The 15,852-nt window shown below is 41.2% G+C and overlaps 1 protein-coding gene across 4 annotated transcripts; it reads right to left on the bottom strand.

The window, feature by feature from the left end:
• Positions 1-1,750: 1,750 nt before the first annotated feature.
• LOC124007353 (5-hydroxytryptamine receptor 2C-like) lies at positions 1,751-14,153 on the bottom strand. 4 transcript variants are annotated; one of them, XM_046317847.1, is made up of 5 exons: positions 13,957-14,153; positions 6,206-6,256; positions 5,034-5,523; positions 4,164-4,364; positions 1,751-3,526 (listed from the first exon to the last, which is right to left on the bottom strand). In XM_046317847.1, the coding sequence occupies exons 3-5, from the start codon at positions 5,320-5,322 to the stop codon at positions 2,631-2,633; spliced, it is 1,386 nt and encodes a 461-aa protein (XP_046173803.1). In that variant the 5' UTR covers positions 5,323-5,523; positions 6,206-6,256; positions 13,957-14,153; the 3' UTR covers positions 1,751-2,630. The 4 variants fall into 4 exon arrangements, with proteins under 4 accessions (XP_046173803.1, XP_046173805.1, XP_046173804.1 ...); XM_046317849.1 differs by lacking the exon at positions 13,957-14,153 and adding an exon at positions 6,609-6,712; XM_046317848.1 differs by lacking the exon at positions 6,206-6,256.
• Between the last annotated feature and the right edge of the window lie 1,699 nt (positions 14,154-15,852).

Below are 15,852 nucleotides of genomic sequence, written 5' to 3'. Positions count from 1 at the left end.
GGTGAATGGGCAAGACAAAATATTTAAGTGCGTTTGAACAGGGTTTGGTAGTAGGTGGTAGTAAGTGCCAGGCACACTGGTTTGTGTCAAGAACTACAACACGGCTGGGTTTTTCACGATAAACAGTTTCCTATGTGTATCAAGAATGGTCCAACACCCAAAGGACATCCAGCCAACTTGACACAACTGTGGGAGGCATTGGAGTCAACATGGGCCAGCATCCCTGTTCAAAGCATTTGACACCGTGTAGAATCCATGCCCCGAGACAAATTGAGGTTGTTCTGGGCAGAAGGGGTGTGGGGGGAGACTCGATGCTGTAATCGCTGCCAAAGGTGCTACAAAGAAGTACTGAGTAAAGGGTCTGAATACTTATGTAAATGTGATATTTAAGTAGGTTTTTTTTGTTGCAAAAATGTAAAAAAAAACAACAGTTTTTGCTTTGTCATTATGAGTTATTGTGTGTAGATTGATTAGGGGGGTGGGGGTATTTAATCAATTTTAGAATACATGTGGAAAAACTGAATGGGTGTGAATAGTTTCCGAATGCACTGTAGGTAAAAAAGGGAATGTCAGCTCACTGTTTTACTCCTCTCAGACTTGATATTTTAATAAAGCTTTGGTGATTAAGATTTATTTCCAAACAGTCTCACGAGCCAAACACATTATCAACGGTCTTGACTAGTCCCCTTGATTACATTGGGCAGGACAATTATAAAACAGACATTGAGAGGAGGGGAGGCTATGCTTGGTTTTCAATCAAATAAAACGAAATGGGGAAAAAACATTATTGTTTTATGTTTCTAAATAGAAAGTATATAGGCACCAACTCACACCTTGTTCAATGCACATAAGTGGCAGGTTGCGTCACGGCTGGAAAGGCTTGCGTTTCCGCTGTCAAAATTCATGCCATAACCAACTGTTTTATTGCTAAAATCAGCTTTTGGTTGGTCTTAAATATCCCTACCAGCGCTGTCGGAAATTAGCACTTAAAGATCATGTTTTTAAGGACACGGCTCAAATATGATTATGTTAGACAGGTGAATTGCCTTAACTTGGCGTTAGGGCTGGAAAATTCCAGTGCACAAGTTTTCACATGACGAAATTGCAAACTACATGCGTTTGACACTAGCGCCGCCTTTAACGCCAGCCGAAAATAGAAACCCCATACGTTAGAACTGAAGAAGAAAAAAACACAGATCATATCATATTAAGCACCACAGGTCAAAATTACATTTTGCATTTACTTATCAATTTTGAGATTTTTTGGTATTTTGGTCCAATAAATTAAAAAGTAAAAGAATTAGATGAAAATGCATATGTATTACTTTTGTGACTTTATCATACTACTACCATCATCAAAATTAAATGAATTAGTAACCCCTTAAATGGACTTACATCCATAATTTCAAAACTCTCTACATTGAATCACACATCATTTAAAAGCCCAGTTCAATGTTACAAACTGGCCTATATGTAGTAACTTACCTTGAAGATATGATGATTGGGTCTAAATGGGTGTATGACGTTGGGTTGACTAAATTCATAGGGTTGGTCTTTAACTGCCATTTCCCGAAAGTCAGACTATCCACACACCAACAAATTGTTGTCAGCCTCAGAAGCATCTGCATTCACTAAATGTTCAGTGGTTATCCTTAGACTAGGGTTTCCCAAACTCACTTTGCATAATAGGCAAATATGTGCATATTTAATGAGATATCACCTCATTTGTATATTTGAATACAATATTTCAGAGGGGGAAAAATATATAAAAAATAAACTAGTAAAAGTTGACTGTGATATATGATTTAAGAAGAAAAAAATACTCATAGGGTGTGGTTCCTGGCCTCACTCTGTCAGAAATATGAACCAGTCTTGAGGTAAATGGGGAGTGAAACATCTCCTTGTCCATGAAGACATCTGTTTCCCATTCAAGTGCAATACTATTATCTTTGACTTGACTATTGACTATTATCTTTGACTATCATACAGACAGAAAAAAACTTCTAGTAAGAAATTTAATTTGTATGTATTGTACAGTATATTTCCATTAGGTGGCACTGTGGCTCCAGGATTACAGAGAGATACAGCAAGTGGTTTTCCTGTAAATGACCCTCAAAGCCCAGTTGTGAGAGATGCCTTTTGATTTACTAGTAGTGCAGTTAATGGACATTTCATTACAATAACCACACTGACTACACACATATTACTCACTAGCTGTAATTAATGTCTGACACATACAGTATCAATTGTGTAGACTTAACACTATTTCATATCTCATTGAGTCATGTTTACAGGTCCAGCAACAGGGAGACATTGAGTACATCTCCTGTGTTTGTACAGGAAGTGGAGCTGGAGAATCCAGTACATCTCCTGTGTTTGAACAGGAAGTGGAGAGGAGATTGAAAATCCAGTACATCTCCTGTGTTTGTACAGGAAGTGGAGCTGGAGAATCCAGTACATCTCCTGTGTTTGAACAGGAAGTGGAGATTGAGAATCCAGTACATCTCCTGTGTTTGAACAGGAAGTGGAGCTGGAGAATCCAGGCAGTGACATGAAGCAACAGCTGTGTCACAACAATGGTTTGTATGTAGAGAGCCTGGAGGGGAAAGATAGTAGGCCAGCCAGCCAGTTCAGACACAGCTGACTTCCTCAGCGGTGGGGGGACAGACACTGGCCAACTTCTCAAGCATCCCAGACCCTGTACCCTCTCTATCCAACCCCATTCTTCCTTTCATTTCCCCTTTATACCCATTGTGGCTGTTACAGCTACAGTCGTTGGCATCTTTACTGCATAGAATAGGCATGACGGTATTAACAGAAATATTCTTGGTGCTCTTGGCTGGCGGGCTGTGGTAGATACACTGTAGGTAGCGGTGGAAGGCCTGTCTGTAGGTCCTGTTGAATAGAGTGTAGACCAGTGGGTTGACACCAGAGGAGACATATCCTACCCAAACAAAGACCTTTAGGAGCACTGCCAACACGGGCTTATTGCACAGGCTTATTATCGAGTCCTCACACAACACGCTCAGCACATTGGTGATGAAGAATGGACACCACATAATCAGGAAGAGGAAAAACACCACACCCAGGACCATGGAGGCTCTCCTCTCATTTTTAATTGATTGAGCCATGCCAGCTCCCCCTGGCCCCTGTCTCCCTGTTGGAGAGATGGGTTGAAGGGAGGCTTGAGAGACGGAAACGTCGGAGGAACTAACAGCTGGCAAGGCCTCAGGGACAGGGTACTGTTTGAGGAGACGGAGACTGTCCCCTGCAGGGGACCTTGGGGTGATCCTGAGTAGGGCCGGCTGGTTGATTGAAGCCTGGCCTCCATGCAGGAAGTCAGAAGCTTGGTGCTGCAGAACACGCACAGTCAAACAGTAGCTGACCACCATGATGACCAGAGGGACAAAGAAGGCTACGAAGGAGCCAATCAGGACGAATCTGTGCTCGTTCAGTACACAGGTCCCGTTGACAAACACCTTCCCCTCGTCATACAGGCCAATCACAGGGATGGGTGTGGAGATCACTGTCAGAGAGAGAGAGAGAGAGATGGACATGGAGATCACTGTCAAAGAGAGAGAGATGGACATGGAGATCACAGGACAATTAATATCACTTATTATTGTCATATTTAAACCAATGCACAAACATGGCTACATCTATCTCAAAAACATGATATTATTAGATTAGAAGAGGGAATGATTAAACAACCAGCAGGTTGATTCAAGGAAGCACATGAGGGCAGAGAAAGTGGATTGAGGTTTTTAGATGAAGTCAACAAGCTAACAGGTTGACTGGCTGTCCGATTTCTGTGAAACCAAAAAAGCCTTGAGCCATGAGACCATAATGGATGGTCCTGTCATCCCTGTTTAGAGCATCTCTCAGCGTGAAGATGTCAGAGAGCCCCAGGAGAGGTCAGAGAAAAAGGGTCCTTTTGGCTTTCTGACAGACTGTAGAAAAAAAACACTGATGTTTTTTTCTTCAAAAAGGCAAAACAGAAAGAATGTCACATAGTAACTCACTATCTCTCCAGACACACATAGTAACTCACTATCTCTCCAGACACACAGACAACACAATAGGAGGAAATTATTTAGCTAGATCTCTTGTTCAATCGTTTTCCCCCCTCCTGATTTACAACAACTACGTCAGCATGAACTCACCTATGGAGATGGTCCAGACGAGGGCGATCTTAGCCTTGGCCTTGGAAAGGGTGTTGGAGCGGCTATGTTGGATGGGGTTACAGATGCCCACATAGCGGTCCAGTGAGATGGCGCACAGGTGCATGATGGATGCTGTGGAGAACAGCACGTCTAGGTAGATCCAGACGGGACAGAGGGGTCTGGGGAAGGGCCACACGTAGTCTGAGGGATGGACAGACACAGTTCACTAACAATTACTGATATTTCATTATCAAATCTTTACACCTGCTTTGTGACCATACAAACAAATCCAAGGTAATTTTTCAGTCTCATATATCATGAAATAGACTGCTATGATGTAACTAGAAAAATCATGTAATGATGTAACCGATCAAAGCATTTAATCCTTAATGACATGAAAATAATGAACGTTTATGAGGAAAGAGTTTATCTGGCTGTTGCACATTTGCACATTTGCACACAAACCCATTTGATCTAAAATAAACAAACTCTTCAATGCCACTCAAAGTAATGGGGCTTACTGAGATAAGGGTTTTGTGTGGGAACGGGGTAATCTCACATTAGAATGTGTTTCTGTCTACTCAGATGATCTTCATTTGGTCGTGGTAAACATGAACCGTTCCTTTATCCTCATCTAAGGGTCTTGACCAATTGTACCAATTAACAGGCATAAAAGGCTGATTTGTTTGCTCCGATAGACATGCCATAACATGTTAACCAGGATCTTTTTCCTCACCGTCTTCCTCATCCACTCGAAAATCACCTCACAGTAAAGCCTCGTATCCCTAGCTGCTTTCAATAGATCATTATTCAGAGGGTAAACAAGCACTGCTTTGCTAAAAGAGCTCAACCTACCACCTACCTACCTACCATAGAGAATGTTGATCAGTGAGACCGGCATGACGAGAACACCCACAAGCATGTCTGCCACAGCAAGGGAGCGCAGGAAGAAGCTGGTGGCATTCTGCAGCTTCCTCTCCAGAGACACAGCTAGGATGAGCAGGATGTTGCCCACCACAGTGAAGAAGATGACCATTAAGATGAGCAGAGCAGGCCAGTTCATCTCCTTGTCAGGTGTTTCCGGTCTGGAGTCAGACTGATTCCACGCCACATGGAAGCTCAAATTAAAGAAAACTGTAGTGCTCTCTGTCATAGTCATCCTGTCACTGAGAGAGGCTATAGGCTAGACCCTCCAAGCAGGGCCGCTGCTGTGCTCAGCCACCCATCACCTGTGCTCCAAAGCAGCACTATGGTGCTCAACAAACATTGGACTTCCTGCGATGCCAATGATAGACAGAAGGTTTAGTTTTTCATACCCGTGGTGCACTCGGGTGTTATTTGTGATGATAATTTTTTTTATCTGCAAAATAAATCGAAACAGTTCTGAGTTAGTCACATTTCTGTAAACACATTTCCACTGTAGACAGACAACTTAGCTTGTGTATTAACAGAACATTACAGCCACATCTTCCTCTGCTTCAATGTATGTAACATCTGTCTGTGATTCTCAGCAGCAAATGTTTCAGTTGTTGCATAACAAATATTTGTACTGTATGTGCAAATGTTATTTTTCCATTGTTTACCCCCCCCCCCCTGGGCTGGGCTCTCTGCTGGTGCCAAAGAGGATGTGCAGTGTGTGATCACGGATCCGGTTCTGATCCACGGAGTCAAGGAACAGCTGGACCGCTGCCAGAAAGCATGCAGCATCAATAAGATCCGCAGAGACTGTAAGTCTTGAACTGCACCGTTGGTTAACGGCTTGTAAGTAAGCATTTCACTCTAAAGTCTACACTTGTATTCGGCGCATGTGACAACAAGTTGATTTGATTAAAATAGCAAAGAAATTATACAGACTTGATACAGCGCTTGGCTATTGAAGAAGACCCCAGATGGCATTGCATGCTATACTTCTGTAAGAATGGCCAACTGCTGATGTGTATCACATTGGTCTCTGTGCCACATCGTGAGTCTGGGTAAAATGCTGTATCTTTGACAGTCAGACTAAAAGTCACTACCACCATAAGAACATAAAAATGTCATACCATGCCGTGCTATAATCTCAAACGATGTCAATATATTATCCTTCAGAGGGACTAAAGGCAAAAGAGAAAGACAAATTAGAAATAGTCAGAGTTAATTTTAGTCCTTGGGTGTCTTCATTCCTCCGGCAAACATTGAGGCTCTGGTGATTCAATCGTCTGAAAAAAAAATGTCACGTTTAATTTGCTCACCAAACACCAAGCTACACGAATTTAACACAAATTTACCCCTGGGGGAGTGGTGGAAAGTTTAATGTTTTAAAATGCATCCCAGCACTGATAATGTCTGTAGCAGTGGAGGCTGGTGGGAGAAGCTACAGGAGGATGGGCTCATTGTAATGGTTGAAATGGAATAAATGGAACGGAGTTAAACATGTTGTTTCCATATGTTTGATGTGTTTGTTACCGTTCCATGTCATTCAAGCCATTACAACGAGCTTGTCCTTGTATAGTTCCACCCACCAGCCTCCAATAGTCTGACGGAAAACAAATAAAATGTATGATGTGGAACAGTGCTCTCCAACCCTGTTCCTGGAGAGCTACCCTCTTGTAGGTTTTGACTCCAACCCTGTTCCTGGAAAGCTACCCTCCTGTAGGTTTTTAACTCCAACCCTGTTCCTGGAGAGCTACCCTCCTGTAGGTTTTTAACTCCAACCCTGTTCCTGGAGAGCTACCATCCTGTAGGTTTTAACTCCAACCCTGTTCCTGGAGAGCTACCCTCCTGTAGGTTTTAACTCCAACCCTGTTCCTGGAGAGCTACCGTCCTGTAGTTTTCACTCCAACCCTAATGTAGCACACCTGATTCTAATAATTAGCTGGTTGATGTCAGGATATGGCCAGGGTTGTTCCGGTTTTTGGTCACTAGATGCCCCCATTGTGCCTTTTGACCTTTTGTTTTCCCTTGATCCCCATTATTATTTGCACCTGTGCCTCGTTTCCCCTGATTGTATTTAAACCCTTTGTTTTCCTCTGTTCTTTGCTCTGTGTTTGTATGTTAGCACCCAGCCCTAGTACTCTGAACTCTTGTTGATCCCGGTAGACTCTCTTGTGGAATTCTGTTTTTTGTTCTTGTTTGTTTGTTTTTTGAGTATCTTTTGAGGCTTTTTGTGCTTTACCTTCCACCTTGTGGATTTACCTTTTTTGTCTTGGAGGATTACCTTTGTTCTTGTAGGATTCATTTGAGGTTGTGGAGTTACATGTTTTCCTGAAGAACTTCACTTTTTACTTCATTAAATACACCGTCTCAAGTACTGCTGTGTCTGCCTCATCTTCTGGGTTCTGCCGACTATTCGTGGCTCAGTTGGTTAAGTGACTGTTTCTCACTCCGGAGACCCGGGTTCGTAACCGGGTCCTGACAGAAACACAGAGCCAAAAATGAACCCAGAGGCAGCCAGTTCCCAGGACCTTGTTGCCATGCTGTCCCACCACCAGGAGACTGTCCAACGCCACAAAGCTGCCCTGGTTCAGCAAGAGGCCTTAATGGCTAGACATTCTCATCTTCTGTCGGAGATGCTGACTTCCATAAAGCAGATATCTGATTGACTTACCCCGGCAACAGTTCCCGTCCCAGTACCTCAGATTCACGTACCCATGGCAGTTAACCCTCTGGCTGAACCTCGTCTTCCACCTCCCCAACGGTTCTCAGGTGATCCAAGTGTTTGTAAAGGGTTTCTCACCCAATGTTCTCTCTCCTTCGAGCTGCAACCCTCGTCGTTCCCCACCGACCGGTCTAAGATCGCATATATCATCACCCTGCTGTTGGAAAAAGCCCTGGCCTGGGCTACTGCTGTGTGGGATGCCCATAGTTCCTGCTGTGCCAGCTACTCTGCCTTTGCTGAGGAATTCAAACGAGTGTTTCAAGGCCCAAGCAGTGGTCCTGACTCAGCCAAACAGCTCCTGACTCTCCACCAAGGTCGGCGCAGCGTGACTGACTATGCCATCCAGTTCCGCACGGTGGCAGCAGCGAGTGCCTTTTCAAAATGCCTTACTCTACGTCATTCCCAAACATTCTATGAAAGTATGAAAATGTGAAAAGGATAATAGTAATAATCATTTAAAAAAATGAAAGGTGTCATATTCTTCCTGGGGGTGTACTGATTCTTATCAGATTTCATGTTGATAAAACGCTGTGAGTTCCACCTTAAGTCCTACTAAATGTGTTGATCCAGATCTGTTCCAGCTTTAGTTAACTCCCCTGACCACTGTAATGCCATGTATGGTATCAAATAGCCCCATGTTTATAACTCAAGAATTTATTCCACTTCTTACCCTAATCAAGAGTCATCAGACAAACATTAAAGCACAGACACAACCCAGACTGAGTTCCTGGGAAAAACCAAACGCAGGACAATGCCCTGGTCGGTGATGCTATGACAGGATTCTCAGGAGAGGAGAGGCTGAAATTGTTCACTTGCAGGAAGTGGTTCTGAAGAGATTAATTAACTTGACATCTAGAGCTGGCAGAGGTCATTCTGTCCTCAGCAAGGGGAATTGTTCTCAATGTGACAGCATAGGTGTCCCACACATTAGGAACCTTTAATCAGAGTCAGAATCACCTTTATTTGCCAAGTACATTTGCATGTAAATTAATTTGACTTGGTGAAATGGTCCTGCCACATTAAACAGAACATACAGACAGACGATAAACTGGATATACAGTCAGACGATAAACGGGATATACAGACAATAAACAGAATATACAGTCAGACTATAAACTGGATATACAGTCAGACGATAAACGGGATATACAGCCAGACGATAAACGGGATATACAGACAATAAACAGGATATACAGTCAGACTATAAACTGGATATACAGTCAGACGATAAACGGGATATACAGTCAGACGATAAACTGGATATACAGTCAGACGATAAACGGGATATACAGACAATAAACAGAATATACAGACAGACGATAAACTGGATATACAGTCAGACGATAAACGGGATATACAGACAATAAACAGAATATACAGACAGACGATAAACTGGATATACAGTCAGACGATAAACGGGATATACAGTCAGACGATAAACGGGATATACAGACAATAAACAGAATATACAGTCAGACTATAAACTGGATATACAGTCAGACGATAAACGGGATATACAGACAATAAACAGGATATACAGCCAGACGATAAACGGGATATACAGACAATAAACAGGATATACAGTCAGACTATAAACTGGATATACAGTCAGACGATAAACGGGATATACAGACAATAAACAGGATATACAGTCAGACTATAAACTGGATATACAGTCAGACGATAAACGGGATATACAGACAATAAACAGGATATACAGTCAGACGATAAACGGGATATACAGACAATAAACAGGATATACAGTCAGACTATAAACTGGATATACAGTCAGACGATAAACGGGATATACAGACAATAAACAGGATATACAGTCAGACTATAAACTGGATATACAGTCAGACGATAAACGGGATATACAGACAATAAACAGGATATACAGCCAGACGATAAACAGGATATACAGACAATAAACAGGATATACAGTCAGACGATAAACGGGATATACAGCCAGACGATAAACGGGATATACAGACAATAAACAGGATATACAGACAATAAACAGGATATACAGCCAGACGATAAATGGGATATACACAAGCGATAATCGGGATATACAGACAACATATGAAGAAGCAGAGTTTACACAAATCCACATGTGATGCAGTATGTACACTATGTAGACTGTAAGCTAAGAACTACAAGCTTCCCTATAAACCCTAACCGACATTATAAATGATGGATGTAGAGATGTGAGACTGTTGATTCACTTCAACTGAACTCAACTGCCTGATGCATACCAGATAGAGAGAATAAAGTATATTATTTGATCTTAGTAAACAGCCCAGGCATGTTTCAAAATGGTAATACTGTTGTTTCTTAAATTTGACTTGTATATATTTTAGGTAGGCTTACGGGTTGTAGACATGAGCTATGACATCAGATGTTCCTATATTATGAGGGTTAGTAGTAAATCATGGATGAAACACCACGTCAGTAGCCGTTAAACTTTTTAAAATGGTACATGTAAGTGCTGATTATTCATGATGACTGTCTCTCTCCTATGGGGACAGCATGCTAAAATAAAAACCTGTCTGCAAGCCTGTGGTGTAGGCAAATAGGTCCTCCGTCCATTTCCACAGTCAGAATAGATTTTTTTAAACACTATGATCTTCATCCCAGGGAAGACTTTAAGTGCCAATGATGTCTGGCACGTTCAACCCAGGTTAGTGTATAGCCCGATAAATGTTATAAAAGTATGAAAGCATAGCCTACCACTTGACGGTTAAATTGACTTTGGGCTTGGCGGGCAAGGCCAAACTATTCTTCAATATTCAAAAGCAGATCAACTCTCTGCCATTGGAAAATGCTTTCTCTTATTAAATGGGCATATGTGATATTTATTTAATTTTTTATTTCACCTTTATTTAACCAGGTAGGCTAGTTGAGAACAAGTTCTCATTTACAACTGCGACCTGGCCAAGATAAAGCAAAGCATGTCGACACAAACAACAACACAGAGTTACACATGGAATAAACAATAGAATGTGTAATATAATTTAACACCACTGATCATTAACAATACATTATTGTACCAAACCAAAGGGAGAACTGTCATTTGATTTTTTGTTTCCTTATAAGGACTCATTCATTAGGAACCTTAGACATTATGGGTCCGATTCCAACATAGGAATTTACTCCTTTTCTACGCACGCCTTTCTTAAGAACTTGTCAGTATTCGGTATTCACACCTTATTCAATCAAGTAACACGCTCTGAATAAATGTAATTCAACTGCAGAAAACCATCCCACTTGCTGACAAACATATTTTCTTGTTGAGTTGTCATTCAGTACATTTATCTTAAGCCATTCCTTTAAATATACCTTTAAGTTTGAATGTAGTCGACAGGCTCAATAGAATATATGGAGAGAACGTTCAGAATATTAGGGATCATTGAAAGAAAGCCATGTAAATACACATATTTTACCTTCATTTAACGAGGCAAGTCAGTTAAGAACAAATTAACTGCCTGTTCAGGGGCAGAATGACAGGTTTGTACCTTGTCAGGTCGGGGATTTGAACTTGCAACCTTCCGGTTACTAGTCCAACGCTCTAACCACTAGGCTACTCTTCCACCCCAATATGTCAATATTTCAGCACCAATTGGTGGATTTAAAAATACAATGATCTTGTTGATTATTTAGGTTTAAGTTTACGTATTTATGAATCATAAAAAACAGGTTTGGAGAGCCTTTATGCATGAAAGAAATAAAACGGTGTTTTGATTCATTCAGAAAATTGTCACATTCAGTTCTTCAACCCATGGTAATGTTGGAAGATTAATGTACATATCTTTATATTAAGGAGAATAGTGTGCAGTAGTAGGTTATACCTCGCTATTTCTTAACCATGGAACTGTGTGATGACACGCCAAAGTATTGCGCCATGCATTGGGTTCAAACTGTTATGGTTTGAGCATCTGCACCATAACATTTAATTAGACTACTTTAAAAAAAATATAATAATTGTATCAACAGTTACTGATAATCCTCTGCAACAACCACACGGCAGTGACAGCATTTACAGAGGATGCAAATGAAGGTAAACGATACAATGTAAAGAAATGGAACGATAATGTACTGTAGGCTATACAACCTGAAGGGAACTAACAGTAAACTGGCAGTTGAATATGTGGTTATTAGGCCTAGTGAAGGTCGATACTGATTGTGGCTAATATTTAACATGAAAGAAATAGGAGACAGAGAAAGTCGTGGTAGCCCGTAATTAAGATATTGTGGAGTGCCCATCGCTGCAAGTTAAAAGGCTGTACAATGTCAATTCTGCATAATGGCACATCATTTCATAAACTTTACCGTGGGAAAGTTATGTTGATATGCGTCATCAGTTTGCCGTCAAATGAGTGATTTCAGTCGCTCTGGATAAGAGCGTCTGCTAAATGACTTAAATGTAATGTAAATGTCTCCAGGATTATAAGGTAAAATGTATCTAAAACAAGATATTTAAAATTCCCTTATCCAAACAGATTACTTAGCTCGTATCAATAGCTCTTATCAAGTTGTAAATTACAGTGCGTGGAGAATGGTGTTATTTTTACGGAGGGGAAAAAGTAGATGTTTTTACCACTTGGAACCGGTAGGTTCGCTGGACCTTAATGAATGAGTTTCTTCGCGTGTAAAAGGGTAGTGGAATTATTAGGGGATTTAATTCAAGATCAGAATACAGCATATCTGTAGACACACGTCCGCTACACATTCATAACTTCATACAAACGAATAACAGCTTAATAGCATTCTATTTTATATGCTTAATTTCAAGGTCAGAATACACACAGAGAGAAGAGTGCATATAAAGGGAATACCGTTCCATTTACACTGAACTTAGGTCAGAATCGACCCTATGCACTTGATAAATATATGTGTCTTTGCCTGGATTTGTGCAAAGGATTACATTGCAGTCAAGAACAGACCTGCTGACTCAACACTAATCAGACTATACAAGGGCAGTCATTCACCTAATGAAATCAATTAACCATGAGATCCAAGATCAATGCCTAATATCAATCTCTGTGGCAAAGCCAATCAAATAATTTAGTGAAAGGGTGACTGCAGAAGACCTTTTCTATAATACCATGCATAATAGTTGTATCTTTTATCAATGTTTATTATGAGTATTTCTGTAAATTGATGTGGCTCTCTTCAAAATCACCGGATGTTTTGTAACTACTGAATATAACGCGCTAATGTGTACTGATATGTTTTAATTTAAATATGAACTTTATCGAACAACACATACGTGTATTGTGTAACATGAAGTCCTATGAGTGTCATCTGATGAAGATCATCAAAAGTTAGTGATTAATTTATCTCTATTTCTGCTTTTTGTGACTCCTCTCTTTGGCTGGAAAAATGGCTGTTTTTCTGTAACTTTGCTCTGACCTAACATAATCGTTTGGTTTGCTTTCGTCGTAAAGCCTTTTTGAAATCGGACATTGTGGTGGGATTAATAAGAAGTGTATCTTTAAAATGGTGTAAAATACTTGTATGTTTGAGGAATTTTAATTATGGGATTTCTGTTGTTTTCAATTTGGCGCCCTGCACTTTCACTGGCTGTTGACATATCGATCCCGTTAGCGGGTTCTCAGCCCAAAGAGGATATTATTAATTTACTACATTAGTAAACAATGTCTCAATGGGCTTCAAAAGTGTAAAACCATCATGTTGTTCTCATGGACTGTCAGTCTTTGCACCCAAGCTCTATCTATGTATTTGAGAGTGGTTACATTTTCTCAGCACCATTCCTCAGCTTTAGGCTACAGCCAATTAAGTGGCTGCCATTTGATTGAAAACGAACTAAGGCTTTATATGGAAGATAACTAGCCATAAGAGCGTTGGGCCAGTAACCCGAAAGGTCGCTGGTTCGAATCACTGAGTCCACTAGGTGAAACATCTGTCGATGTGCCCTTGAGCAAGGCACTTAACCCTAATTGTTCATGTTAGTCGCTCTGGGTAAGAGAGTCTACTAAATATAAAGTGGGTAGGCTGTTTAGAATTGAAGATCCTGAAACCGTCTGTATAGCCCTATAGCGAACCGATGCAAATTAATTCAGGTATCTTATTTGAGAGTGCTTGCAAATCTACATAGGATATATAACAATTTCAAAGCGAGACTTTACATACCGCCAATGACGCTGTCGGACATTCTGCGCGCACTTTTCGTTTTCACTTCCTCAAAACGTATTTCCTTCATAGACCCATCATGTATGTCAGCCTCCTGTCATGGTAAAGTGAGAACTCTCCGTGTAAAATCTGCGAGGCGTAGAGGCGTATCCTCTGATTTAAGAGTCGAGAACAAACTCAATGTTCTCATCTCCACGCCTTCCATCCATCCAAAGACGCTGCCACGCTCACAATGCGCTCTGCTTTATGACTGCTCATGTACATTTTCAGATGAAATTGTTGTTCAACATTGCTTAATTAATAATGCACGTAAATTGCCGTCTGTTTTGAAGACTTCATTCCGCTTGCAAATTACGTGTTCAATTAGATAGGGTTTTCGCTTTCCTCATCTGAATGTGCATTTATTGCACAAAGTGAAATAAAATATACCTACTTCATATTTTGATGCAGTAGGCCTACTACTGTAATGTCAATAACAACATTGTAAATAACGTGTTTTATTTCTGTCCCTGACCCCCTTAATGGTATACTAAATATGGTCCATCTGTCCTAGCCAGAGGCTGAGCATGCGCTAGCCTGAGTCATACAGTCACCAACGCACACACAGGACAATCCCTCAGATCCAGTCAATTCGACATAGGCTATGGATCAACACTATGTTTACTTAACACAACTATAGCCGAGGGCATAGCCGTGGGAAGTAAGGGTGCTGAAACAGCCGCTGAAAATCGGAATCAACTTTTTTCTCACAAACGGTAGTGTACCCAAAACACAGAAAAATAGTATTACCTTCTGCCCATGTTTTGACCTCAGGCCAGGGGAGAGTTACCAGCTATGACATATCCAGGACAGTGAGGAGGAACCTTGCCTGTCTCATGAGGGCCCTCTGTCTGACATATGGACCAATGGGCAGCCCATGGACATCTCAGCAAGAACATACAATATAGGGACAAGACAGAGACCCCAATCAACTGGAGACATCAGGGAACTATTAGGTTACTGCCAGCCTGCACCTGCTGGGTTAGAGATGTGAAACAGGAGAATAAAATAACTTTGAAATTATTCTTTTTTTTTTTAGTTCGGACATTCTACAAATTAATCTTTGGAGAAGAGACCAATCAAATCAAGGGTATGCAATGTTCCTTCTGTTAGCCTACTCTGTCAATACCATGGGTCTGTAAACACATCTTAATCATGGGGTTTTATGACCAGCCTGTGACACATTAACCAGCATCTGAAACACTAAAGTATTCACTGACCAACACTGTATTGATAAGACATGTCTCCGAGTGACTTCCTTGACACAGACCAGGACAGACGTGTTGGTGCTACTAAACCTGGTGGAATGTCGCAGACCAGGATGACCTCTGACATGCAACCAGTCTAATGAGGAGAAGCACAGATATAGCTCTGTGTCTCCATCTGTCAGACTTCAATTCCAGCTCTAATGACTACCTCCCTCCCTTCACTGACTGCATCCTTACTTCCTGTTTCTCTCCTCCATTCTCTCCTTCCCACTCAATTTGCAAGTATACCTGATATATCTCAAAACAACATGGTCTGGACTCAGGATTTGAAATGGCAGAGGGACAATTCACTGACAAGTTGGACAATCACCCTCTAAAGGCTACTGTTCATTGTAAGACTGCTATGCATTTAATATAAACTCAGCAAAACTGAGTCAACTGAGTTTATTTTCAGCTAAATTAATACGTGTAAATATTTGTATATACTCTTCCATCAAAAAACCTGCAAGTTCTCTGATATTTCTGGGGGGGGGGGCTAGCCCTCACCCGCCGATCCAACAGGTCCCAGGCGTGCTCAATGGGATTGAGATCCGGGCTCTTCGCTGGCCATGGCAGGACACTGACATTCTTGTCTTACAGAAAATCACAC

The sequence above is a fragment of the Oncorhynchus gorbuscha genome, linkage group LG20, assembly GCF_021184085.1.
Source record: "Oncorhynchus gorbuscha isolate QuinsamMale2020 ecotype Even-year linkage group LG20, OgorEven_v1.0, whole genome shotgun sequence".
NCBI lineage: Eukaryota > Metazoa > Chordata > Actinopteri > Salmoniformes > Salmonidae > Oncorhynchus > Oncorhynchus gorbuscha.
This window is presented reverse-complemented; position numbering and strand designations above follow the sequence as displayed.

What these genes read in the sequence shown, in the direction of transcription:
- LOC124007353 (XM_046317847.1), bottom strand. Translation starts at nt 5,322, where the DNA reads ATGACTATGACAGAGAGCACTACAGTTTTCTTTAATTTGAGCTTCCAT. An exon ending in ACTGATCAACATTCTCTATG is followed by an intron (nt 4,365 to 5,033) that starts GTAGGTAGGTAG and finishes TCCATCCCTCAG; the next exon opens with ACTACGTGTGGCCCTTCCCC. An exon ending in CGTCTGGACCATCTCCATAG is followed by an intron (nt 3,527 to 4,163) that starts GTGAGTTCATGC and finishes TCTCTCTGACAG; the next exon opens with TGATCTCCACACCCATCCCT.